Source organism: Meles meles, chromosome 13 (genome assembly GCF_922984935.1).
Source record: "Meles meles chromosome 13, mMelMel3.1 paternal haplotype, whole genome shotgun sequence".
Taxonomy (NCBI): Eukaryota; Metazoa; Chordata; class Mammalia; order Carnivora; family Mustelidae; genus Meles; species Meles meles.
This window is the reverse complement of record NC_060078.1, coordinates 57,255,756-57,283,471: the sequence shown is the minus strand read 5'-3', so window position 1 is coordinate 57,283,471 and position 27,716 is coordinate 57,255,756. Positions and strand designations below refer to the sequence as shown.

General features: G+C 53.2%; 1 protein-coding gene across 1 annotated transcript; it reads left to right on the top strand.

Annotated features, from left to right (window-relative positions):
• The first annotated feature begins 19,810 nt into the window (after nt 1-19,810).
• Nucleotides 19,811-26,557, top strand: SFRP5 (secreted frizzled related protein 5). Its single transcript, XM_046026941.1, has 3 exons — nt 19,811-20,752; nt 22,850-22,927; nt 24,416-26,557. The coding sequence occupies exons 1-3, from the start codon at nt 20,230-20,232 to the stop codon at nt 24,760-24,762; spliced, it is 948 nt and encodes a 315-aa protein (XP_045882897.1). The 5' UTR covers nt 19,811-20,229; the 3' UTR covers nt 24,763-26,557.
• The last annotated feature ends 1,159 nt before the right edge of the window (nt 26,558-27,716 follow it).

Genomic DNA, 27,716 nt, shown 5'->3' with positions numbered 1-27,716 from the left:
GCCTAGGTGGCTCAGTGGGTTAAGCCTCTGCCTTCAGCTCAGGTCATGATCCCAGGGTCCTGGGATCGAGCCCCATGACAGGCTCCCTGCTGAGCAGGGAGCCTGCTTCCCCCTCTCTCTGCCTGCCTCTCTGTCTACTTGTGATCTCTCTGTGTCAAATAAATAAGTGAAATCTTTATTTAAAAAATGTGTTTTCCTGTGTCAGGCAGCTTGAGTTTTCCAGGAGGCTGGACTGTCTTCTGCTCCAAAACTGACACTTGTCATCATGTGTGGCAATTCCCCCTCGCCAGGGACTGACTGCCCTAGGAAAGCACACGCGACTCAAGAGAAGAAACTGTGACACATCCAGGCAACAGGATATTATTCAACGAGACAGAGAAATAAGCCGTCAAGCCACAAAAAGACATGGAAAAGTTTAAATATGTTATCGCAAAGTGAAAGAAGCCAATATGATTCCAGTTCTATGACATTCCGGAAAAGCAACACTATGGAGGCGATAAAAAAGATCAGTGGTTGCCGGGGGTGATGGAGGAAGGAGGTGAAGAGTTGTGAAGAGTTGGCACACGGGATTTTAGGGCAGTGAAATGATTCTGCATAAACTACAGTGGCGGATTCAGAGCACGACAACAGCAAGAGTGCACCCTCACGTAAACGACTACGGACTGAGTGACGATGGACATAGGTCCCTCACCTGTCTGGATGGACCGCTGTGGCGGGGGATGCCCACGGTAAAGGAGACTGTGAGATGTGGGGTGGGGAAGGGGGGGGCATCTGAGAACCCTCTGTATTTTCCCCACAGTTTGGCTGTGAGCCTGAAACTGCTTAAAAAAACAAAGTCTGTTGAAAATAAAAAGTTTTGAAAAGACACGAAAAGAGAAATAGTTCCTTTCTTGCCTGTCAGCAACAGGGCCTCATGAGGTGCGAAGCACCCCCCACCAACCCCCGAAGTGACCCCCGATGGAAAGACGGAGAATAGGGAGAATTGAATTCCGAGCTTGTGGGCCACACAGCACAAGCAGTCAAAAGAAGTCAGTCTCCGGGGCACCTGGGTGGCTCAGTGGGTTAAGCCGCTGCCTTCGGCTCAGGTCATGATCCCAGGGTCCTGGGATCGAGCCCCACATCGGGCTCTCTGCTCAGCAGGGAGCCTGCTTCCATCTCTCTCTCTCTGCCTGCCTCTCTGCCTGCTTGTGATCTCTGTCAAATAAATAAATAAAATCTTTAAAAAAAAAAAAAAGTCAGTCTCCACTGTATGATCACCAAGCAGCAATTTTAAGCTACATTAGCAATAAAATAACTCTTCCCTAAAAAAGGCTGTTGTTGGTCTAAGTTCTAAACCAAGTGCTGCTGTTACAGTTGTGCTTTAATACATGTGAACTTCCCCTTGGCTGGTCTTCAGGACCTAGCCTTTCATAAGCACGCATTCCACCGGACAGCTAACTCAGAAAGTTCCCGGTTATTTGGGCAGTCTTTGATACAGACAGACTTAGCTGCGTGTGCGTATTTTCTTTTTACTTAATAGACTTCATTTTTTTAGAGCAGTTTTAGGTTTACAGAAAAACTGAATGCCCATGCTCTCCCGTATTATTAACGTCTTGCATTGATGTGGTACATTTGTTGAACAGATGAACCAATATTGATAGGCTATCATTAACTAAAATCCATAGTTTACATTAAGGCTCACTCTTTGCAGGGGAAGTTCTATGCATTTTAACAAATGTACAGTGTATTCACCGTTCAGGTATCATAAAGAAGAGTTTCATGCCCTAAAAATCCCCTGTGCTCCACCTACTCAGCCCCTCCCGGCAACCACCGATCTTTACTGTCTCCCTAGCTTGGCCTTTTCCAGAATGTCACTGAGCTGCAATCACACAGTACGCAGCCTTTCCAGACTGGCTTCTTTCCCTTAGCAATACGCATTTAACATTCCTCCGTGTCTTTTCATGGCTCGATAGATCATTTCTTTCTCTCACTGAATAACATTCCACTGTCTGGTTATCTCACAGTTCATCCATTCAACTGCTGAAGGGACATCTTGCTTGCTTCCCACATGTGTGCTTCTAGGATGAGCTCCTAAGCAGTCAGAATCATTCAGATGCAGTTTGTGTCCCCAAACCCTAGGATGTTGGACATTCCCGCCTTTCAACGGTAAATCCAGAATAAAGAATGACAGCCAAAGAGTGTGAAAACAAAACAAAACAAAATAGAACTTGAGTTTCTTCAATTCTGTTTTTCTCTAGGACTACTTGGAGGTTTGCGTTGTGTTTAAAATCCAAAACTGTGAAGCAGAATGAGAACTGACAAATAGAATGCTTTTGTTTGGTAACCACAATATTTATTTATACGTGAAATATCCTACCGAATTTGAACAGTAGCTTGAAAATTGAAATTTCTTCTGTTTGCTTCTTTCAAGACTGTACAACAAATTAAGAAAATAATTATTACTAGGACGCCTGGGGGCTCAGTCAGTTACGCATCCAACTCTTGGTTTCAGATCAGGTCATGATCTCAGAGTCTTGACATTGAGCCCCATGTTGGGCTCCACACTCAGTTCAATCTGCTTGACATTCTCTTCCTCCCCCCGTCCCTCCCCACTGCTATGCTAGCTCTTCCTCTGTCTCTAAAATAAATAAATTAATTAATAAAATCTTTTTTTTCAGATTTTTTATTTATCAGAGAGAGAGAGAGAAAGTGCAAACACATGCATGTGTGCAAGCACAAGCAGGGGGAGGGTCAGAGGGAGAGGGAGGAGCTGACTCCCTGCTGAGCAGAGGAGCCTGAGATGGGGGTCCATCCCAAGACCCTGGGATCACAACCCCAGCGTAAGGCAGCTGCCTAACTGACGGAGCCCCTCAGGTGCCCCAATAAATAAAATCTTTTTTTAAAAATGAATTACTACTGATTATTACATGATTATTAGTCAAAATAAGTTCATTATGTTCATAACCCTCAAATGGCCTCTGAGATTCCTGCCACCTGGTGTAGTGGCCTGAATAATCCCCTCACCTTAAGTGTGGGTGGGACCAGTGAATATAATGGACTATTACAATCCCTTGACTTTGAGTTCATCAAAAGGGAGATTATACTGGGTGGGCCTGACCTAATCAGGCGAGTCCTTTTAAAGAAAGGTTTCTCCTGCTGGCCTTGAAGACACAGCCTCCATGAATTCCACAGCTATGAGGAAGCTAATTCTGCCAAAAGTCACACATGCTTGAAAGAGGATGGGAAGCCTCTGATGACCCCACTCCCAGCTGACACCTTGATCACAACTTCATGAGTCCCTGAACATGAGCAGAGGACCCAGCTAACCCATGCTGCATCCCCCCACCCAGACTGACAGAGACTCAGGTTATAAATATGTGCTGTTTCAAGCAGCTAAATCTGTGGAGATTTGTTACAGCAGCAACAGAAAACTAATACGTGCACCTGAGGCCTCCCGGCTGGCCAAAGACTCACCCTACGCAGGAAATCCACACGACGGCCTACACAGGCCAGAACGGAGAGTTAGGTGTCCTGGCCAGGATCCCACTGTTAGCAAGTGGCCGAGCCAGGCTGCAGGCCAGGCCTGTCTTACTTGGGCCCTGGTGGGTTGGCTCCACCGCTGATCCTGCAGGTGGCTGGTGGACGCCAGCCACGCCCTCCCTGCTGTCACTGTCCAGTTGTTATGGTGACTTGCAGTGATTTCTGGTGACAACAGGACCCTGCAGCTAAGAAGGGCATGTGGGGGGGTGGGCAGTCCCCTCACAGACTCATCAATGCTCATCCTCGACCCCAGCAGCTTACCGGGAGACGCGGGTCCCCACTCACGGCCTGGCCCAGCCCCCACTTACTCCCTCCGCAGCACACTTGCCGGGACCCTTCTGTACTGCTCACCTTGGCCAGCCTCCCCACCGGCAAGTCAGCCCTGTGACAGTCCGCATCTGACAGTCTGCATCTGACGTGGGCTCCCAGTGCCTGTCGGGACTCTGGGCACGCAGGAGGCACTCACTCCAAGACACTGGCTGAGTGGATCAGAGTGAAAAAATGGTAACTTCTCTTCCTCCTCTGGATCCCAGGGGCTGCAGGTGCTGAGACACATTCTGAGGCCCAGGAAACTCCATCCTTTCTCCTCCTCTCCCACGGCCTCATCTCCTGGGCTCCAGGGCTCCCGACACTGCTCCCTTGTGGGGGATACGGGGAGATGAAGCCCACTCTTCCCAACTGTGCTGCAAATCACCACACTCCACCCCACTGAGGACCTTCCTGGACAGAAGCAGCCCCTGCCCAGCGGCCTGGAGCCTCCCAGGTTCCCAGACACTGCACCTGCTCCCTCTGCTGGCAGAAATGGGCAAGTGCATGGAGAGCCGCACTCTGGGGAGATGCTGGCAAGGCAGGGAAGGCAGAAGGAACCTGTGAACCTAGAAAGACTCAGGGTAGGAAGGTGTTAGGGGAGGTCAGGAGTCTGGCCTGAGTCAGGCCTGTGGGTTTGGGAGCCCTGCGGCTTGGGAGCCTGGAGCACATTACCTCCGCCCCACCCGCAGGGCTGGCGAAGCAGCATCATGCCATAGGAGCTCTCTGCTGAGCACGGGCTGGATGGGAAACTCCAGACCAGGACGGAGACCTTGCTTCCACTGGGAGAGCACATTACTCACAGGGAAGGCAACCCTCGAGTTACTTGGTTTCATCCCGCGATCCTAACACCTAGTGCTGCACACACGCCTACTACACACGCCCCTCGTCTATGCCTGCCGCAGTCACGCCGGGTGGATGCTTACTTCTGCCACAGGATTGAGGAAACTGAGACATAAAGTAAGTGGCAGAGTCAGAATTCGGACCCCAGTCAAGGCGGCTCTACAAGTCCTTGTTCTTCGCGTGACCTGTGCACGCTTGCCTCATATACTATTTCTAGTCCTAATCCAAGAAGGCCTCACTACTCTCGATGGTCACATGGGGCTTCAAAGCCAAGGCTGGCTGGGGTGCAGCTGAAACTAGGGGTGGCACCTGGGGTGGAGAATGGCATGGTCCCAGGACAAGGCAACACGATGGGCACCTCCTGGCTGGGTGACCTTGGGCAAATCACTTAACCTCTCTGAACCAATACATTTTCATCTGCAAAAGAAACATCATTCCTGACTTAGAAAGCAGTTGTACAGATTAGAGATTCCCAGTGTCCAGATCCCTGGTCCCAGAATAGCTGTTGCTGCTCGTGGTTACCGCGGCGTCACCAGGGGTTCTGATATTCCTCCCTTCCCTTGAACGCAGGCCAGCCTTGCTGCTGATGAATGGAATCAAGTGCAAGTGAGGGTGGGTGTTTCAGAGAGCAGGCAGTAAAAGGTACATTCCCTCCATGTCTGCTTCTAGATCAGTAGCTCCAGGGAAGCCAGCTGCCATGTTGTGGGGACACTCGGGCTGTCCATATGGCTTCCGCTAGCAGCCACATGCGTGAACTTGGAAGCAGTCCTCCAGCCCCAGCCAACAGCTTGACTGCAACCTCATCAGAGATCCTGGGTCAGAACTACCCATCCATGCCACTCCTGAGTTCCAAACCCACAGACGCTGGGGAGATCATAAACGTTTGCCGCTCTAAGTTTGTTGTTTATTAGTTATAAAAATAGAAATAACATCCTTTAGAATCAGCATCGTTGGACAGCCGCTGCTAGGGAGTCAAGCTGCCCCAGGCTCCTTCATAGCTGTGATCACAGGGACGTCTGCATGGAAGAGGTTCCCGGCCGTGAAAGAAAGAAGGATAACTAGTATTTACAGAGCACTTGCCATCAGCCAGGTGTGGAGCCAAGCACTTTCCATTTATCCTCCTAACACCACCCTCAAGAGGGAAATGCTATCACCTTCATTGCACAGATGGGGAAACTGAGGTACCAAAGGTTGAATAACCCACTGAAGATCACACAGGGCAGGATCTGCATCAAACTCCAAGTGCTTAACCGGTATGCAGTGTGGCCCCCTGAAGGGCACAGAGGCTCAAAAGCCATTCCCTGCTCCTGTCCCACACAGGCCCCTGCCACTGTCACCACACGCTTGCTCTCTCCCGTGAGCGTGACTGACACAGGCTCCGGGACAAATCCCACCCAGCCTGCGTGTGTCCCTTAGCCAAGCCAGTGCTTGTGTCCTCTCCCTCCCGTCAGGGCAGCCCATCCCTCCCTCCGTGCTCAGTCACGGAGCATGTTCACGGTGAAAGAGCCCCCGTCCCCAAGGCATCTAGTCCAGCACTCCCTGCCATTCGTCCAGACATAGAAAGGGGCCCAGAGAGGTGCAGTGGCTCATCTAAGGGCACACTTAGATGAGCGGGAACCCTGGTCTCCCAGCTTCTCTCAATCCAGCCTGCAAACAGGGGTTGCCTTTCCCAGAGTCAACTGCCCCAGTGTCCGCTGTGGGCCCCATCCACCCACCCAGACACCCACGGCTGGAACCAGAGGCCAAACTTCCCAGCATCCTCCGTAGTCCCAGCCCCGGAGTGAGCCAGGAGGAGGGGTCTTATCTCTACCTGGGAGGCGGTGTTGTCTCACCCCACCCCCAGCCTCCCTGCCCGCCTGCCTTGATTAATGAGCTGGTGCTATCTTATCTCCCAGCGGCCGCAGTTAGGGATTACTGGGTAGTGGCAGGGCCCCAGGAGGACACATTCTGCCCCTCAGATCAACCTGAGAGGTCCGCAGGAGGGCGGGGAGCGGGAGGAGAGGGCACCGAGGGGTCTGTTCTCCAGCTGCCATCTTGCTCTCCTACTTGAACTGAGTCACTGCAGAACGTGTAAACCACTCAAGACTGCGCCTAATGTGTAAGGAAATGGTAACCACTGTTACTTGGGGCTAGTGTCCGCTCTGGGAGTTCTTGGGCCTGTGCCTACCCTGGGGCTGACCTGCCCCACCAGGCTAGCCAAAGTCTCGACCACCTGCCGGTCCATGTGCTAACTAGGACGTGACCTCCCACTCCAGCTTCAGATGCCCCATCTACAAAATGGGCCTAAATTTGGGGTTTAGAAACAGGGTTGCAGGTCTGATAGTATTTTATTGAGTGACCTGACAGCGGGTTTAGGGATTTATTTATCTAGCTATAAAGCTTTAGAAAACCCCTTCCCACTCAGCCTCAATTTCTTTATGAACATGCTGTTATGATCTCTGGCCTCCCCATAGCTGGGCTGGGATGAAACTTCTGGAAAGCTGTTGGGATGGTTCCACGTCCTCTTGGAGTGTGGGCTTTGGGTTCCCAGAGAGGGTGAGACACCATACTCTGACCACAGGGTTCAAGTTGATGCATGTGGCTGCTCCCAGAACCAATCCCCAAATCTAGGCTGTGCTCTGGGAGAGGAAGGCCCCCTGAGTCACAGACCCTGCCTGGCTACAGCTGATCTTCTGCTGTGCCCAGCTTACTCCACTGCCTAGGTGTGATTGTTCGCACTCCCCAAGTGCCTGCCTTGGATAATCAGTCATGTGGCCCCGAGGCTGAAAGAACAAGGTTCTCTTCTCACTGAGGCATGGAGAGACTCCAATCTAACCTTGAGCCAGTGGCCAGCACAGCTGAAGTCAGGCAGTTAACTCCACCAGGCGCATGCGGGGTCTGGACCCAGAACCCCATGGCTCAGAGGACTCCCACCGACTTCTTCCCTAGCTTTCTCAAGAAGCACGTGGTCGCTCTGTAGCGGGGAGGAGGGATATGAAGATGAGTGAGGGCTGGAAGGGGAGGGGTGAGTGGGGGGGGTGGACTTTCAGATGAGTGGATAGGATAATGGGAAAATAGATGAATGGAAGGGGAGGAGGAAAGAAAAGCAGCTGAATAAAAGGGAAGAGTGGACAAATGTAGGAAACGAAGGAAGGAAGGATGCTGTAAGAGAGGCACGAAGAGATGATGGATAGATGGATGGACAGAGCGACGGATGGATGGAGGGATGAGGGGTAGGATGAAGAGAGATGGTTGTCAGAGTCTCACTGGACCCCAAACCCCACTGCTTTACTGGGTACAGCAAATTTAAGGAGCCCAGCAGAGGACCTTATTTCCAGAAGGGCATACAGATTAACTCTCTGGGGCCCCACAGCCAGTCTTCCCTCCTCCACTCCAAAGACATTCCTAGGACCACTCCTTTCCCCTGATTCTCTGCCTCTTCCCACTGTCCCTTCCCTAAGGGCAAAGGGCAGCACAGCCAAGGAAAGCTATCTGCTATCAGCCCCATTTATCCCAGCAGCTGTTTACTCTGGGTCTGCAATTAACAGAATCTCTTTCCCAGATCAATTAATAGTGGGGGGCCCAAAGAGGGCACTGGGAGCCCCGACAGGCCAGGTTACTCATGGATGAACAATGGGGAATTGATGGAGCCTACTCCCTCATCTTGTTCTGATGTGTCCCATCAGCCACCCCTTCCTGACTCTCGATTAGCAGTTCTCCGCTCAAAAAGGCTGACAGGGGATGGTGCTAGAAAGCCCTGCCTCCAACTATGTGGGTGCAGCTGGGGTCCCAGATCTGCCTTCATCTGGGCAGCTCCCAGGATCAGGGTAAAAAGACCGGACACATGTCCAGGCACATGTCCCTGCCTCTTCATCCTCCTGGCTCCTTCTACTCTCCCCCAGGGTCCCCTCAGGGGACCAGCAAACACCTGCAAGTTCTGTCTCGTCACTTGCCCAGCAGGATTCGAGAAGTTCCTGGCTGTCCAGTACGGTAGCCACCAGCTCCATGAGACTATTTAAATTAAAATTAACTAAAATGAATGACCCGGCCATTAGAAAGGACTGCAGCACTGCCACACGCTGCAACACGGATGCACCATGAAGACATTCTGCTCAAGCGAGAGAAGCGGCGTGAAAGGTCACGTGCTGTATGAGTGCATTTAAATGCAATGCCCAGAATCGCCAAATCCACAGGGACAGAGAGGAGCTGGCTGGCTTCCAGGGGCTGCGGGCAGGGTGCACGGGTGCTTCACGTGGACAGTGACGAAAATATCCTAGAACTAGAAGCGGTGGCTGCCGTACACTGTGAATGTGCTATCCGCCCCGAACTGTTCACGTCAATAAATGGCTGATTGTATCTTATGTGAATTTCATCTAGCTAAAAATGTTCAATTAACTTAAAAATTCAATTCCTTGGTAGCACAAGCCACATCTCCAGTGCCCAGGAGCAACACACGGCCAGTGGCTACCAGACTGGAGAGCACAGATAGAACAAATTTCCACCACTGCAGGTTTTTAAACAAATGTGATTCTAGGGGCACCTGGGTGGCTCAATCAGTTAAGTGTCTGCCTTCGGCTCAGGTCATGATCTCAGGGTGCTAGGATCAAGCCCAATATCAGACTCCTGGATCATGCTCTTTCTTGTTTTCTTGCTCTCTCTCTCTCTCTCTCTCTCAAATAAATAAATAAATAAATCTTTAAAAAAACAAAAACAAAAACAAAAAAAAACTTGAACTCCAGGTAATCAAAGAAGACTTCTTCACGTACATTACCTTCTCTGACCCTCTCACCAGGAGGGCATCATTATTTTCCTTTAAGAGATGGGGAAACCCAGAGAGGGGATGTCCAAGCCTGAGACTGCACAGGAAGTGATGGGACAGATTTGGTCTAGGGTCTTCAGGCATCAGGTCTGGGGTCCTCTCTGCCTCCCTCGGAGCTGGGCCCAGAAGTGACGACTCAAGTCCCCGACCATGTGGCTGTCCTGCTCACATACCAGACTTGGTTTCCCCTCCCATCTGCTTTCTCCTGAATGGGCCCTGGCACCAGACTCAAATGGGAAAGGGTGTGAAAGGGTGCAGTCTGGAAGGTGAAGGGTGTTTAGTTCCTGTTTGCAAAAACTGTGGGGAAGAGGACTGACTTATTGCCAAGTGATTTGGAATTTTCACAAAAATTCCAGGAAGCCAGAGGCTGGGTAATGCGAGTGGAGGGAAAGAATGCACCTTTCCCTGACCCCAAGCTGCCTGGCCACAGAACCCGGTCAAGAGGGCACAGACCCCTGTCTCTCATGGACCCTGAGCTGTCTTCAGAGTCCTTGGGGTGGCTGGGTGGGGAACCAGGGAGGGGCACACCTCAGGCTAAAAAGACCTAGAAATGTTCCTGACATTGGCACAATCTAGACCCGTGGGGCAGCAGAAAACACAGAATGTCCGGGGGAGTCAGAGCTCTACTGGGTTCCATTCATCACTGACTGCCTGAGTGACCCGGACAACGTTACTCAGCTCTCTAAGCCTCAATTTCCTCCTCTGTAAAATGGGGACTGATCGCACAGACCGCCTTCGGAGCTGTAAGGATGAAGCAAGATATCAGATGCGACTCCGAAACCTGGTAAAGGAGAATTATCCTGCCGGGACATCCGTGGCTCTCAGCCACTGCCCTCATGAGGACCTCCCAGGAAGTGCAAACTTCTGGAAAGTCTTCAGACCAAGTCCCTGTTGATAATAATACTAACAGCAGCACTGTGCCAGACTCACTGAAGCAGGATTATGAAATCCCAGACGGTGGGACAAACTCGCTGCCGTTATCAGTGTGCAAATGTGTGTAGTGGAGTCCCGTCCCTCTGGAAGATTTCCAGCTGTGTGACCTCAGGCAAGTTCCTCAATCACCTTTGATTTCTCATCTATAAACAGCAGTGATAAGAACATCTGCCTGTTGGCATTGCTGAGAGGTTTAAATGAGATGATAAAGCACTCCTGCCCAGCCAGCCTGGGATGCACAACTTCTGCTAACACGGGTGTTAATCAGCTGGGTGCCGGGGAAGATGAGAGGGACAAGGACCTACCTAAGCTGACCCCCAGGCACAGAAAGCAGGTTGTAAGGAGCCTCCAGAAGGGAGAGTTTTTTCATTTCAGCTTCAAGGAGGCCCATGAGCCTTGGAGAGTGGCCACAAGCAGCCAGGGGAGGGGTGGAGGAGGGGATCAGGCAAGGTCCCCCTCCAAGGCCAGCGTTTCTCATCCTGGTCCCCAGGCCACTGCCTCAGAACCACCTGGGGTGACATGTGTTCAACTAGAATCTACAGGTGACCCAGCAGATATCTGAATGTGGGAATCCCTCTCCTCCCCTGGCTGTTGGGTGTGCCCTGCGATGGCCCACGTCAGCCAGCCCAGTGCAGGGAGCCCAAGGAGGCCAGGACAATTCACAGGTAACCCTAAAACTCGTCGGTCCATCACACCTCTAACAATCCAACAAAAACAGAACCACCACGAGGCGTACGCAGTGGTGAGGTCTAACACTAGGCACAGCGCACGGACGAGCACAGATGCCCACTGGTCAGAACACCCAGAGTAGCAGAATCAGGCCCAGCCAGCGGCATGAGCCCCAGGGAGAGTTCACGCTGGACGGGGGCACTGCGGGCTCTGGGAACGCCCCCTGGGTTGGGCTCTGGGCCCAGCCCCAAGTCCTAGCCACACTTGCCCCCCTCATCTGTTTTATCTGCGGGGTTCCCACAAGCCACATCATTTGAAAACAGGATCGCATTACTGTAAAAACACCAGTGGTGAAAAGCACTGATTTATGAGTGCTTCTCCACAGGGTCTCTCTCTCAGCCTTTGGGACAAGACGACTCTTGGTCGTGCAGGGCTGGGCTGGACGCTGCGGGGGTTAGGCATCCCTGGCCCCTGCCAATAAATGCCAGCGTCAGCCCCAGGCTCCGTGACCACCCTACATAGGCGGGGCGGGACAGGCTATCCATGCAGCTGAGAAGAACTTCTAGCCCAATGCTCCCCAGCTTTATAGGTGAAACAACTGGGCCCTGAGAAGTCGAGCAACCAGCCCAAGGCCACAGTGCGGCAGGCGGCTGGAGAACAGGAAAACCACAAATAGTGGCTTGAGACCAACCTCACTAGGGCCTCAGTTTCCCAGAGGTGGGGAGGAGACAAGTAGGGGCTCCTTTTCAGAGAGTCTTGTATGAACACCGATACCCTAACCCGCCAGCTGGAGGAACAAGGACCAGGTAGCCACTACCGTGGCCTAAACCCTCAGCACAGAAGAGCCATTCTGAACCCAGGAAAAGAGCTGAGACCACCTCGATGGCCCTCAGGGCAAGTGCCCAGCAGTTCCCAGGCCCAGGCCCCAGCTCCCTCCCAGCAGAAGACAATTGCTCCTTTGGCTAGGGTAGGGGACTGGAGATTCCCTGGCCCTGCTGGGCTCCTCCCCACCAGCACCCTCTCCTTAATGAGGCCATTGTTTGCCCAGGGTTCCCCCGACAGCTGGCCCCCACTCCTACCACTTGTGCCCCGGGTTTCCCCTCTGCTGTCCTGCCCTCCAGCACCTCCTGGGGGCTTCCCGACTTCCTCCCCTAGACCCTGAGCACAAAGCCGCCCCCACCCCCCCACTCCCCCCCAGCCTCTCTGACCTACGGTTCCCCTTGCCAGGCCACTCATTTCCCTCACTCAGCCTCCGTCTTCCAAAGTAATCAAAGATGCATGGACTGCCAATCTACTCCTGTTCAGCATGAGAGAAGGAGTTCCATCCTGAGAGCATGTTAATTCCAGCCAAAAGCAAAGAAATCTGTTGTTTTATTTACAGGCAAATGAACCGTTCTGTGTTGATTTGGGGAAACATGGAGAATAGTTTATGAACCTTTATTAGTGCCTTCACACACCCGGGTGGTCAGGAACCACCGGAATAGCGAATAGCTTTCAATGGAAACATCTTAGAAATCTGGGGTCCTAAGGGCCCATACAGTCGTAGCTGGGCTGGGAGAGTGGGGGCCGTGCGCACGTGCCGTGCCCGCCCCACCCCCCACCCCGTGACGACACAAAACTCCAAACAGGCCGCAGCACTTTTAAGCATCTTCAGGTATTTCTCATTTAATCTCCCCCCCAAAGTCTGCAGGAGAAAGTGCCTGCTTTGCCAACGGGAAAACTAAATCACAAGGAACTGTGTCTAACCCAAGTTCCCACAGCCCACAAGTGGTGGAGGCAAAGCATAATACGAGGTCCCTTTGACTCTGTGTCCAGTGCTCACTCTCCTTTCCACAAAGACAAGGCTTTGGGGCCACTTCTCTACCTCCCCATCAGGATGTTGCGCTAGTGTTCGTGTACTTGTGCGTTGCATAGCTGCCCCTCTAGATCTTGAGCTCCCTCAGAGGCAGTGGCCTGGCCAACCAGGGTCAAACCTACTGGCAGCCTTGGTCACTTGAGTCCCACGGAAGTCTCTGGCCTTAGGCCCCTCCTTTTCTGCAAGACAGTTGGGGTCAGGGCTTAGTAGGATGGAACCCCTAGCCACTTCTCACGTGCAGGTAGGAATCCACATGCCACAGAGGGAACTCCAAGTTCTGGCTCTGGTTCGTAGCTGTGTGATTATAGGTAAGTTACAGAACCTCTCTGGGTCTCAGTTTTCTCCTATTAAATGGGGTAATAATACCTACCTCACAATGCTATTGAGATCATGAAAGGAAAGCACAGAGCATGATGCTGGGCACCTAGGATGCCCTAAACACATGTTGGAGAGAGGGGAGGAAAAGAGGGAGAGAAGTCAACATGAGCCTAGGGGGCCTGTCCCTCACACCCAATCCCTGAACAAGCATGAAATACTCCACAACTGGACTTCCCTTGGTCCCCACCTCTCCTCACAGTCACCCTATAACCCTCCTGATCCTCCAAGAATTCCAACAGAGACCAAAAATGTTAGTGGAAGATAGCTCCAGCCTGAACCTGGCTCGCTCCAAAGTCTCCTTTCTTCTGACACTTCCTCCCACCAAACAGTTGTCCACCCATTCAGTCATTCATTCATACAACATTTATTGAGCACCTGCTATGTGCCTGGCAGTGTGCTAGGAGCAAGAGAAATGGAGCTCTTGCCCTTGTGGAGCTCTCTGTCTACAGGGATGCCAGAAATTAAGACAAGAGACCCAATGCCATGATGACCAATATGAGGAGGCCACAAAGGGGAGTTCGGGTTCCATGAGCAAGCCCAGTGAGGAGGTCTAGCCTTCCAGAGTCTTGGGAAGAACTTGACACTACAAGAAATCAGAGCATCTGAGGGACCAGAGCTGAAGGGAGAGGCTAGCAGGTCAGCAGTGTGAAGTGACCGGTTGGTTCCCTCCTGCAGGGCAGAAAATGATGAGACCAGAGAGCAGCCCTGAGCAGTGAAGAAGGACAAGTGGGAGGAGGGAGAGCACAGGTAGATTTAAGAGAAACTTAGGAGCAAGGAGCAATGGAATTTGGTGAGTGTCTAAAGACCATTGTCAGCCAGTGCTCAACAGTATTAACTAGCAACTGTGTAGATAGCTTTTCCCGTCTGCACTGCCGTAAGCAATTGTTAAATGAACTCTAATCCTCTAAATAATCCTAAAAGGAATTACCATTATTATCCTCATTTTACAGATGAGAAAGCTGAAGCACAGAGAGGTTCAATAACCTGCCCAAGGTCAAGTAGCATTGCTGAAATTAGAATTCAGTCCTACTTCAGAGTTCTTGGCCTTAGCCAAAACATTTGGCTGCCTCTCTGATGTGCTTCTAAGCTGGGGTCGCCTACTAGCCAGACCCTGGAAGCCCCAGGTGTGCTGGAGACCCAGGGCAAAAGCCTCCTCTCCATCCCCAGCCCTGGCCAGAGAATACCAGCAGTGCCCACCCACACCCCTCCTGATGCACCTCAGATACGCATCCTTAAGCTAGATATGCCCCAGTCCAAGACAAGCTTGCCTCTGCTTTGGTTTCAGTGAGACTCACCGATGACATCCGGTGAGTGTGCCTGCCAGTGTCTAGGGTCATAGAAGAGAGGACAGTGACTTGCCTCCCTGGCCACTTAATTCAATGACAGTGAGCCCAGCTCCAGCCTCTCTATGAGCAGGACCCCCACAGCTACAAGGCACCCAGAGATCCTTGAAGCATGGCCCCCAAACTGCTTCCCAGAGCACAGTCTGAGCAGCAAGAAGGCTCTGTAGGGCTGGGGACCTCTGGGACAGATGCTGACTCTACAATCAACAAACCTAAATGATGGAAAGCGAAACAGTGCTGTAGTAAGAGGACTGGACTGAGAGTCAGGAAGGCCAAGTTCTAGTTTCCTCTTACAGACAATGGTCGGGGATGGGGGACGCTGAAGGGCAATAGCAATGGGGCCCTACTCGCTCTATGAGTTCTCCTAATTACACAGGCCACTGAGGCTGGGCTTTATGCTGAGCACTCAGGAGCCCCTGCTGTGAAGACAGGTATCCCAAGGGGAAGCACTAAGATCATAAAAGGCAGATAATTCCCGAAGACTCTGAAATAAGGACAAGATTCTGTCTCATCACCTTGAGCATCGCAGCCCTCCTGGGAGGCAGGTGAACCTGGGCTGGCGGACCTTGCTCACAGGCTGGGACGGAAGAGGCCCCACCTTGGCCAGGCAACAAAGTCAGCCTCACCTCCATCACCAACTCCACCTCCTCCTTCTTCCTTATTTCATTTGTTCCTCAAGATGGCCCCATGGAGAATGTGAGGCAGAGGTGGTCCTCCCCATCTCACTGATGAGGAAACTGATACTCAGCGGGTGGGGCTAGGAGGACTTGCTATTAAGTTGAAAACACACAACTGAGATCTTCTGAGTCCAAGCTTGGTACACTCCCCACTGCCATGCACTGCCCCTCCTGGTGGGGCCTTGGGAGGCATGAATGGGGCGGATCTCCCACTCATGGCTCCATTACCATGCTAATCACAATGCTCCCATATGCCAGGCACTCTGCTGGGTGCTCCTCTCTTCCCTTGCTTCCTTAAGTCTCAACTAACAGCCAGTAAAAAAATGTTCTTCACCTCAGTCTACCCATAAAGAAAACAAGGTTCAAAGTTCAAAAGACAAATGTCCAAGGATGCACAGCTAGCAAGTGCCCAGAATTCACCACCAGTCAGTCTGACGCAAAGCCCAGACTCTTCCTGCCACACCACATTGCCTTTGTGTGTCCATGTCGTCCACAGGGATGGGAACCAAGACTGTTTCATGCATATGCCTGGCCCGCAGCAGGCTCTAGTTAAATGTTCATGCACGGAGTGATTATTCCCAAGACAAAGCATTGAAAGGAACAAAGAAAGCTATTTCATACAGATAGAAATTATAATCCAACCAGAACAGATACTGGTCATGAACCCTTATGCTCATAACAACATAGCTTCAGAGTATATAGAGCAAAACTGATTCAAAAAGAGGAAAAAATAGTAAACCCACAATCAAAGTAGATTTTATACACCTCTATCGGAAATGACTAGAATAGGGGCACCTGGCTGGCTCAGTCGGTGCAGTATCCGACTCTTGATCTCATGGTTGTGAGTTTCAGCCCCATGCTGGGTATAGGGATTACTTAAAAAAAAAAAGAAATAAAGAAAAGAAATGAACACAATAAGTAAACCAGCAGTTCTTAAACTTTCTGGTCTCAGGAACCATTTACACTCTTAAAAATGAGTGAGGTTTTGGGGCATCTGGGTGGCTCAGTCACTAAGTGTCTGCCTTCAGTTCAGGTCATGATCCGAGGATCCCACATTGGGCTCCCTGCTCAGTGGGAAGCCTGCTTCTCCCTCTCCTAGTACCCCTGTTTGTATTAACTCTCTCACTGCCATTTTCTCTCTGTCTCTCTCTCTCTCTAATAAATAAAATCTTTTAAAAAAAGATTGAAGTTTTTTTTTTTTTAATTTTATTTTATTTATTTGACAGAGAGAAATCACAACTAGGCAGAGAGGCAGGCAGAGAGAGAGGAGGAAGCAGGATCCCCGCAGAGCAGAGAGCCCGATGTGGGGCTCGATCCCAGGACCCTGGGATCATGACCTGAGCCGAAGGCAGAGGCTTTAATCCACTGAGCCACCCAGGTGCCCCAAGATTGAAGTTTTTAGATTAAATTACAGACCTTTCATTTAGGTGTTTTTACACCTACCATGTTTTAAATTAAAACTGAGCAAAATTTTATTTATTAATTCCTTTAAAATAACAAAAATAAACCCATTATATGTGAAGATAAATATCAAATTCTGTGAAAAATAAGCATATTTCACAAAACAAAAAAATAGTGAAAAGAGTGGCATTGTCTTGATTTTTGCAAATCTCTTTCACATCTGGCTTAATAGACTCAGAATTTCATACCTCCTTATGCACTTGATCTGTCGCTGCATGTTGTTTTGGTCGCAATATATGAAGAAAATTTGGCCTCACACAAAGCTGCAAAAGAGAATATTTTAACAGCCTTTTCAGACACTGTAGACATTCTTCTTTGATACTACTAAAAAACTGCCATGTGGCCATTCCTTAAATGTTGGTTGTGATGTAGAACCTGAATCTGTACCCATAAACTTTTCTTACTCTGTTACCTTAAGATTCATTGATCTATGTTGTACTTAGAGTGAATCTTTGAACTGCATACAATTGTGACCTTGTAGACTCCCTGAAAAGAACTTGGGGACCCTCTGGAGAACCCTGACCACATTTGGAGAATCACTAAAGCAGGCAATAAAAAGGCAGAAAAATGTAAGACTGGATTACATAATTAGTAAGTTGACCTAAGAGGTATTTATGTAAAACTTTGCTCACAACAAACCACAAATACACTTTTTTTTTTTTTAACAGACTGTCCCTTCCATCACCTGCGGGCAATGTGCACCTGGACAGACCGCAAAAGTTCCACAATGGAGAGATGCCCAGCTTGCCAGGTGCTCCACACAGCTGCCCAGGCCCTAGAACAGCCTCATCAAGAAGAGGCATCACATCAGAGCGCAGAGCCAAGGTCATCCACTGGCTAGGTCGCAGCGGGAGATCTTCCCCGAATGAGTGCCCCATGGCACAGCTCCCACCTGGGCTGCATTCCCGTGAAGGCCTTCCCTCCTTAATCTCACCGTGTCAGGGAGTTGTCAGGCAAAGATGGCCCAGCCTCCTTTTCCCCAAGGCTTCCAGCCTAGCACCTCTGCCCTTAGGAGCCCCCAGAGCTGCCAGGTACAACTCGCCTGGCTCTTCCCCTGTGCGGTTCTTACATCACCAGCAGCAGGAACAACGCCTCCTGCTGTCCCGGCCAGGCACTGCGCCGCCAAGACCAGCGGAGGTGTACCAGCTGCCTAGGGAGCCATCACCTTGCCTGTCACCTGGGAAGTGCCAACACCCCCTGCCAGTGCCCAAGACCACACGTTCCCCTGAGGGGTGCAGAAGCCCTGCCAAGCCTGAAGCAAGGATAAGGGTCAGCTGGAGCACAGGGAACAGAATTACTGCTCAGGGTCCCAAACCAGAGTCAGGACCAAGGTATCCCAGGGAGCCTACAGAACACACATAACATTTTCACTCCCAAGGCATACATCCCTTGGCGATCTTCCATTCCTAGGTGCCTACTATGTGCTGGCACTGTGAGGGGGGCTTTCTTTCCATGAATCATTTTGTTTGCCCCTCACAATAACTTTTGAGCAAATGGATGGTCAGAATAGCAAAGTACTTGCCCAAGGTCACTCAGGGAATACCCACTTGGACTTCAACCTGGTCTGCAAAGTCCAGGCTCTTGCACCACCACTACACTCTGCTGCCTGTGCCCACAGGGAGGGGTCCTTTACCTTCTGGCAGGTCATCCAAAGAACCTCTTCGTGCTCTTTTGCCTGAACCCACCCTGGGCTCTGTCTGCTGGATGTCCTTCTGTGTCCTTTGCCCTGCCTTTTGTCTTTTTCTCACGCTAAAGCAGACGAAGCAGACTTCTGCATTGCTGGATCCCTACCTGTGGTGTATACATCACACCTCCAGACCTGCACACAGTAGGTGCTTCGTGTGTGTCTGCTGAATATTAAGAAGAGTGCCCCCTCACCTCCCTCGTTACCACTGCAAGGACAGATCCATGGAAGGCAGGAGCCCTGGAAACATTCAGGAGGATGGGGGTAGGAGGTGTAAGAACAGAAGTGGAGTGGGGGCAGACCCAGCTCCCAGAGTGCCCCAAGCCCTCCTGCAAGACGCCTTCCCAGAGGACCCCCCCCCCCCCCACCAAAGACTGGGGAGGTCAGGTCTCAGGTCAGGCTCTCAACAAGAAGCTCCCCTACCCTCAAGTATTCCTCCAAAGCTCCTCCCACAGGAAAGCCAACGGAAGGCAGGCTCAGACAGGAGGAAAAGACCCCAAACATGGGGTTCCTGAATACCTCCTCTCCAGTGCCTCCCTGGACAGTCTCAATTCCTTCCTCCTTCCACAGCCTTTCCTGGCCTGGGCTGGAATTTATCTTCTGGCAATGCAGTTAATCCCTGGCGTTTGGAGCCCAAACCTGGATTCAAATCCTGACTCCCTCACCCCTTAGCTGTGTGACTAAGGGCCAGTGACATCACCTGAAGGCCCTCAAAACCAGCCAACCTGCAGATTCAGAATCCAGACTTCCCCGGGGTTAGCCGGGTTCTGACTCTGGAAGCAGACCACCAGGGGTCGGTCAAGTCCTGGCCCCTATCCTCACTTCACTTTTCTTTGCCTGGGTACCTTTATCTGCAAAGTGAAGATAATAACAGTACCCACTCGCCTTATTAGAGCATTACTGTGAGAATTAAACGGGGTAACTTATGCAATGTGCTTCGAACAGACACTCTAAGTACCCAAGAAGTATTAGCTATCACTAGAAATAGTGGGCGATAAGGCTGTGAAGGGCTGCGCAGTGTCCGCAGCGCCTAGAGCTCACTGAATGGCAGTTACGATTACCTTTGCCCCCACTAGGCTACAGTGTCCCTGGAGGCGGGGATCCTGGATCAGATCCATCTCTGATTCCCCGGCAGCCAGCAGCACAGTGCCCGGCACCAGGCAGGAGTTCAAACACAGGCTTGAGGGCAGACGGGTGAAGAACTGCCCTCCTGGAACAGGAGGGTGTGGGCAGCCAGGAGCCTCCTGCCAGGAGAAGGGAGAACCGAGGTGTCAGGGAAGAGAAAGCAGAGCGGACGGGGAAAGGCCGAGCCGGGTAGATAAGCAAGGGAAGTGAGTGAGAAAAGGAACAGGAGAGGCTGTGGCGGAGGGAGATAAGGAGGAAGGATGGAGAACGCGATCTGCGAGGAAATGCCCAGGGAGGTGAGGGAGCCCCCCGGAGCGGCGCAAGGCGAGCCCCGCGCTGGTAGGGGAGCCGGTGCGCGGGAGAGGGGCGCTTGAGCCGCCGCGGGGCGGGACTCGCGGGAGCCGGCGGGAGGGGCCGTGGGGGCTCCACCTTGCCTCCCCGCCTGGGCCTGGGGGCCGGGCGGCCGGAGATTGGCTGGGGCGCCCGGTGCCCCGAGGTGGGAGGTTCCTGGATCACTCGGTGCGCCCGGGAGCGGAGCGGAGGCTGCCACCACTCGGGCCACCTCGGCGGTGGCGGCGGCTGCAGGGGAGCAGCGAGGCAGCGGGTGCACTCCGGGACAGCTGGGGACGCCGCGCACGATGCGGGCGGCGGCGGGGGGCGCGCGGGCGGCTGCTCTGGCGCTGCTGCTGGGGGCGCTGCACGGAGCGCCGGTGCGCGCCCAGGAGTACGACTACTACGGCTGGCAGGCGGAGCCGCTGCACGGGCGCTCGTACTCCAAGCCACCGCAGTGCCTCGACATCCCCGCCGACCTCCCGCTCTGCCACACCGTGGGCTACAAGCGCATGCGGCTGCCTAACCTGTTGGAGCACGAGAGCCTGGCCGAGGTGAAGCAGCAGGCGAGCAGCTGGCTGCCGCTGCTGGCCAAGCGCTGCCACTCGGACACGCAGGTCTTCCTCTGCTCTCTCTTCGCGCCCGTCTGCCTCGACCGGCCCATCTACCCGTGCCGCTCGCTGTGCGAGGCCGTGCGCGCCGGCTGCGCGCCGCTCATGGAGGCCTACGGCTTCCCCTGGCCCGAGATGCTGCACTGCCACAAGTTTCCCCTGGACAACGACCTCTGCATCACTATGCAGTTCGGACACCTGCCTGCCACCGCGCCTCCAGGTAGCGCCGCCGCCACCACCCCCGCGCGCTCCGACGGCCCCGGGGGCCCGCGAGTCCCCCAGAGGGGCCACCCCCTTACACACACACACACACACACACACACACCGCCTTCTCTCAGCCCTGCATGCCCCAGGAATTGCACCTCCGCCCCCTCCCACCCCCCACCCCGCCAGACTTGCAGCCTTCACAGACTCCCAGGGTAGTGCCTCCCCGCAGCTCTGGCCATGCTCACTGGTTCTCCCCATTCCGATTCCGTTCCTGAAGAGGCACGCCTCTGGCATCCCTCCCAAGGCTCACCTTCCAAAGACGCTGGAATCCCTGCGTAGCCCCAGTGCCGTCCCCCTATCCAGAGGCGTCCCCATAAATGTCTTAGGGCCTCTCTCAGCCTAAGAATGCCTAGAGTCGCTAAACAATGCCCAGGCCCGTTCACCTCCAACACAGCTCTGGACCCCAAGACACCAAAACAAGACTCACCAACCCCTCCCCATGTTGGGGACCTGAGAGGGGAGGAGGGCTGAGGGAAAGGTTATGGGGGGAAACTGTGGGCTAAGCGCATTTCCCTGCTATACCTACCCCCACACACACCACTTTCCATGCCTGGGAACCCTAAATTCTCCCACTCTCTTCCCTAATCCCCCAGGCTAGGAGACCTTGGGGTAAAACTCAGTGCAGAAGAGCGAGCAGATTGCCAGACTCTGCCACTAACACGGAGCCCTTGGGAGTTGCCTAAACTTTGAGCCTCAGTTTTTCCATAAGTAATAGAGGAAGTGAGCTCAAGTTCCAAAAACTGTGCGCTCCTAAGTGCCACCGCCCACCCACCCCAAGCCCCTAATTACCCCTAATTCCTCCCTAGTCTCAGCCTCCCTTCACTGTGCACCTCCACCCCCAAACTCCTTGCAAGCAGAGTAAGGCTGGGTTGGGCACCAGACAGGAGAACCAGCAGTGGCACTGAGCAGAAGACAGAAGACTGGGCAGTTGACGAGAGCCTAAGGAGCCCTTGATGCTGGGACTCCCCCAAAGGGCAGTACTGCCCTCCCATCTTCTTATCTGATGCAACAAAAGGCAACTGGACTCCACCACACCCTATCCCCCGCTCCCCCGCCACCAGGGCTAACTTCATCCACATAGCCCTTGGTCCTACACCCCCATGTCCCTCCTGAGAGTCACAGCTGGGTAGGGGTCCCATAACTGGGGAGTGTTGAGAGACGGGAAAACCCCTATTCTTGGGTTGGAAATGGAACCAGGAAGCAGAGGAGAGCGAGCCAGCTCAAGCAGGGATAGCACAGTCCCTACAGGGATCCCGGTGTGGTTCCTTTTCTGGCTTTCTTGGAAGCCATGCATTAACAGCCTGGAAGGCAGGGAAGTCCTGGGCTCAGGCTCAGAATCCTACCGGGCCCTGCCCTCTCTGAAGCCTGCCTTCCCCTGTGATGGGGCGCCCAGTTGGAGTCAGAGATATAGGACAGAGGGCAGGTGCCATGTGGACCTGAGAACCAGAGGCAGCCTGAAGGGTTTGTGTGGCCCACAATAAAACTGAAACTATTTCATATAAAAATTAAGAGCTTGGGCTTCCTTTGAGACCCCAGAAGTCCTGGCAATGTTAAGGTGCCCACCTTAGAGGGTGATGCTCCTCAGTTTACCACAGTCCCTGTCCTGCCAGTGTCACTTGTTTCCCCACCTGCCCAGACGCTGTGTTCCTAGGAAGACCCTGTAGACACCCCCCATCCTGAGTTATAAACTCAGTTCGCAATAGTACTGCAGACTTGGGTACCCACTCTGGACCTCAGTTTTCTTTTCTTTAATAGGAATACTTCAAAAGCTGAGGATTAAATGAAACAAAGTTTAGAAGAAGACAATGCACATCGTGGTGGCAGATGCCAGGGTCATGGAGCAATTATGCCCATGGGGGCAGTTTTGTCCTCCAGCAATCCTGTCTCTTTTGAACCTCACAACTACCCAGTGAACACCCTTACCATCGTCCCATTTCCTGATGAGAGTGGAGGCTTGGCAGGGGGCGGTGGCTCCTCAGGTGGCAAGTGGCTTTTGGGCTCTGATCCCCTCATCAGCCTCCCTCGACCCCAACCCTGCTTCTCTCTTCAGTGACCAAGATCTGTGCCCAGTGTGAGATGGAGCACAGTGCCGACGGCCTCATGGAGCAGATGTGTTCCAGCGATTTTGGTGAGTGTGGAGCCCACGTGGCCACTGCCCCAATTCTTTTCCTCCTTGACACACACACCCACACACGAACACCCATGTCCATAACCATCATAGTGAATACTAACAGTTTTTGCATCCTGAGTCCCTTTTAGAATCTGATCAAGACCATGAACTGTCTGGTCAAAGAAATGCACCTCATTTTGCAGGTCATCCCAGAGGCTTCAGAAGCCCCTCAAGGCCATGGTCCAGGGCCCCAAAACCACCCCTGGCCAAGGCTCCTGAAGCGCTCTGTTGGCATCTGCCCACGGAGGGCCCTCCAGGGCTGGATTCTCTTTAGGAAAAGCAAGCTAAGCATGGAGATGGCTGGGGGCAGCAGGGAAAGAGCTGGGCCCCAGGATGGAAGTGAAGCACCCTTGCCCTGGGCGCCTCTGCGTGGTACCGGATGCACCTCTGGCCAGGGGAGCTGTGGTCACTTGTCCCACGCCTTCATCCTGGAGCCTCTCCGTTCCTGGGATAGTGAGCCAAGTCTAGTCAGGACCACACGACCCAGCATGTGGCCTTTGCCAAGTTGGCTGCTGTTTTGTGTCTTAGCCTCCCTGTCTGTAAAAAAGAGATAGCAATGAAATCCTTACTTCAGTCTTTTAGGTCCTTAGTCCATTTGGAAAGAGAATACTCCTATTGCAAGGAGTATTGCAATACTTCTATTGCGATACTCCTATTGAGTGTGTGTGTGTGTGTGTGTCCAAGAGAGAACAAGAGAGTGGTTAAGGAAAGAAAGAGAAAGAGTGAAAGAGATTTTACAACAGTTTCCTTCCCCGGGTGAACAGAGTCATTCTCGGGCATCTCCCTGGCTGCTCACAGAGATGGGGGTCCAGGGGCGTGAAGAAGTGGGAGATGAGCCTAAGTGACCTGCCCAAGTTCCAGACTCCCAACCCCTAACAGTGTTAGGCTCTCTACAGCCACCGCGTGTACCCTGGATGGTCACCCCGACCACCCTCTTGCCTTCAAGCATCCCCCCTCCCCCACCCCCACCCTGCAGACACACCACAGACATACTGTCCAATATCAGACACGCAGCCCCAGACACCACACTCCCACCCGTACTATACAGTCTCACAAAGGTCACAGTGGTGTGTTCACACCAGCAAGAGCTGGTCGTGTGCACGCTGCTCAATCCAGCGCCCAGTGATGCAGTGGGCCCCAGTGGCGGGGCACGGACCTCATGGAAACCAGCCCATGCTACAGAGCAGGACCCCTCCCCAGGGCCAGCTGTCAAACATTTACCAGCCCACCCACCACGGCTACATACACACACACACACACACACACATACACACACAGAGCCAGAAATCCCATCTGGAAGTAAGCCCAGGGATCATGAAGTCCACCTCTCCGAGGCCCAGGCTTGAAACTTCAGGCACAGGCACCCACTGGGGGCCTGAGAGCAGCCTGAGCGAACCCACCTGTCCTCACCCTGCCCCTCCTTCTACCCCCTCTGCACACGCACAGTGGTTAAAATGCGCATCAAGGAGATCAAGATAGAGAATGGGGACCGGAAGCTGATTGGAGCCCAGAAAAAGAAGAAGCTACTCAAGCCAGGCCCCCTGAAGCGTAAGGACACCAAGCGGCTGGTGCTGCACATGAAGAATGGTGCCAGCTGCCCCTGCCCGCAGCTGGACAGCCTGGCAGGCAGCTTCCTGGTCATGGGCCGTAAGGTGGACGGGCAGCTGCTGCTCATGGCCGTATACCGCTGGGACAAGAAGAATAAGGAGATGAAGTTCGCAGTCAAATTCATGTTCTCCTACCCCTGCTCCCTCTACTACCCCTTCTTCTACGGGGCCGCTGAACCCCACTGAAGGCCGCTGCTCCCTGCCCCACCCAGCCAGCTGTGCCTTGCCCTCTCCCCACCCCGGGGGGCACATTCCCTTCCTGCCCACTTGGCCTCACCCCTATTCCCAGGCTGACCCAGACCCTGCCTGAGTGGTTTCATGCAGAGTCATTACCAGCACAGGCCCTAAGGAATGGGCATGGAGCCTGAGCTGTTGGTGACTGAGGGGTTCTGGGGCCCCTGGGGACTTCTTCTCTTAGGAGCAGGGCTTTCTCATTTGGGAAGGAACCCCAGCGTTTCAGAAAGAGTGGAAGAGAAAGTGAGGGAAGCTCTGAGGGGCTCTGAGCAGCCCAAGGAGACAGTTTCCTGAGCAGACCCTGGTGTCAGCTCCCCTCTGCTGGTGATGAGGCCTTGCCTTGAAGAGGAAAGTCTCAGTACTAGGCTGAGCTATCTGTGGGACAGCCCCCTACCCCCACTGCCCACTCGTGTCATCAAAGTCCCCCAAAGGAGAGGCATTAGGGTCACAGTGCCCTCCAGCCACACAGCTCCCCACCTTCCCCACCTCGTCCCCTTTCTCTCCCTGCTAGACTGAAGACAGGCCCAGCCCGGACTCCCTCCCAGAGGCCACTTTTTAGGGTTTGTTCCTCAGCCTCCACATGTCCCTATTACCCTGATGATTAAATTATCGCCACCGCTGCAAGGCCACAGGCACTAGATCTGATGCAGGCAAGGTTCAGTTTCTACTTTTTTTAAGTTTTTAATTAAATTAAAAAAAAAAAAAAAAACCCAAGTTGGTTTTGACTAGGTTATTTCTTTGTCAGCTGGTCCCCAAAGGTGGGGAGAGGAAGGTTCAGAAGGGACTTTTAGAAAGATTCCTTGTCACACCCCATGGCCCATCCACACAGACATACTTGCCAAAGAACAATGCCCCTGTTCTCGTAAGATCCCCTGAGAGCACAGAGTGATGATCACCCTTCTCATCCCCATCACTGTGACAAATGGAAATGACCGTCCTCTTGTTCCTGAAGAGGAAGAGAGACACCAAGATCCCAGCCTTCTCCCACAGTCAAAGGGCTCCCACAGTCCCACAGCATGTCCCTGACCTTGCCTACTCCTCAGATCCCAAGAAGGCTGCAGCACAGGGAACTACTCTGAAGAGCCAAGGGCCTAGAGGTGTCACCTCCTACCCCTTCGGCACTCAGACTGCCCCTGGGCACCAGTCCTGACCTGCGGGGATAACGGTGTAGACCTGTGCCACAGGAACCAGAGGGGCAGGAGCCCCTGGGAGCCGGGGAGAAAACACATAAAAGCTCGGGCCCCACTCCACACCTACTGTATCCGAATCCACATTTTAACACATAAATCTTCAAATCATCTAGAGAGCTCTTGCCAAATAGGGGGCCCCACTCTGCAACGACTAAACTGGAATCTCTGGAGGGCACTCAGAAATCTGAATCTCTAGGTGCTCCCTGGGGTGGTATGCAGCCTGGGTTGAAGACCTCGATCTAGATGAGCCAATTGCTGAGGCAGGCAGAGGGGGAGGAGGTGAGGGGACCTCAGGCTGGGTCTCGGTCCTACATGCAGGGAAGCAGTGCCTGTCACAACTGAGGGCTTCTTCAGCGAACTCGGAGCAGATGCTGCTGCGCCTGGAGTTGAATGGGGCAGGGAGGGCAGAAGGCCTAAAATGGAGGCAACAGGCTCCTGCCACTCAAACGTCCAGCCTTTGCAAAGGGACCCTGGGGCTTTGTCAGCAGATGCTGAGGGACAGGGCAGACGTACCCAGGGCAGGGGGCTGGGATGCCCCCAGAGCCGCTTTCCTCACCAGTGAGGGTCCAGCTGCCCAGCCCAGGCAGGGCTTCCTGCTCCTCCAACACAGCGCAGTCACGTTCTCTTGCGAGGACTTGGCTTCTAGGGCTCTCAGAGAAGCACGATGCCACAGAGAAACGAGGAAGGCCAAAGGGCCCCATTCTGCTGTGGGGCCAGGGTGAGCTAACAGGTGGTCTGACAGCCTGCCCATAAATCTCCTCCCTGGGCAGTCAGGTGGCCTCGCCACAGGTCAGGAGCAGCAGAGGCCTGCTTGTTTCTCCTCAACTCTGAGGAAGCCACCGCCACCCACCCTCACCCCAAGCCTGCCCAGCCCACAGCTCCCTGAATCTGCCCCTTGTCTCCCAGCCTCCTACCCCGACCAAATATTTACGGACGCTTCTATGGTCAACCAGGACCAGGAATTATTTTTCCACTGAACAGACAGGACTCCAGCTACTTCTGGCGGGAGCACAATACTGACCTCTGTCAGGTGCTGGCAGCCAGCGAGATGGAGCAGGTAGGGGAGGGGCTCCCCTTGCCCATCCCGGGAAGCCCCAATAAGACAATCCTCAGCCACCCCCAACACAGGAGTCAGGCTCTGCTCTGAACATCAGCTCTGTCCCCAACATCTGCTGTAGACCCCCCAGCAATCTCTTCCTGGGACCAAGAAGAATCCTCCCCAAAAGGAGGGGAAGCCCCACAAGGCCTGAGCCCACCCTTCATTTCCTTCAGCCACAACATGCTCCCTCCTGGCTGGTCTGGAAACAGACAGCTGCTGCTGCCCAGCAAGCATCTGGGCTGTGTGTCAGCAAATGACTTCATCTGACAGAAACCCCAAGAAACAGCAGGGCTTCTCCACACCAGAGGGCTGGAGACAGACAGGTGTGAGGTCCGTGTCCCAGGCTCATTCTGTCTTCCTGCTCTGCCAGGAGACAGCTTCTGTTCTCTTGGTTACAAACAGTGCCTCCTCCTCCCCACTTCTAACCACATGCCAGGCAGCAAGGCAGAGAAGGGGAGCAAAAACAGCATGTCAGCTGCCTCTGGCCCTTTTGATCAGGAAAACAGTAATTTCCCAACAAATCCCACCTGGTAGATTTCCACTTTTAGCTCACCGGCCAGAACTAAGTCACATGGCCACCCCCAGGTGCGAGGAAGCAGAGGAAGTCAGGCGTTTCA

What these genes read in the sequence shown, in the direction of transcription:
- SFRP5 (XM_046026941.1), top strand. Translation starts at nt 20,230, where the DNA reads ATGCGGGCGGCGGCGGGGGGCGCGCGGGCGGCTGCTCTGGCGCTGCTG. An exon ending in GCCTGCCACCGCGCCTCCAG is followed by an intron (nt 20,753 to 22,849) that starts GTAGCGCCGCCG and finishes TTCTCTCTTCAG; the next exon opens with TGACCAAGATCTGTGCCCAG. An exon ending in GATGTGTTCCAGCGATTTTG is followed by an intron (nt 22,928 to 24,415) that starts GTGAGTGTGGAG and finishes GCACACGCACAG; the next exon opens with TGGTTAAAATGCGCATCAAG.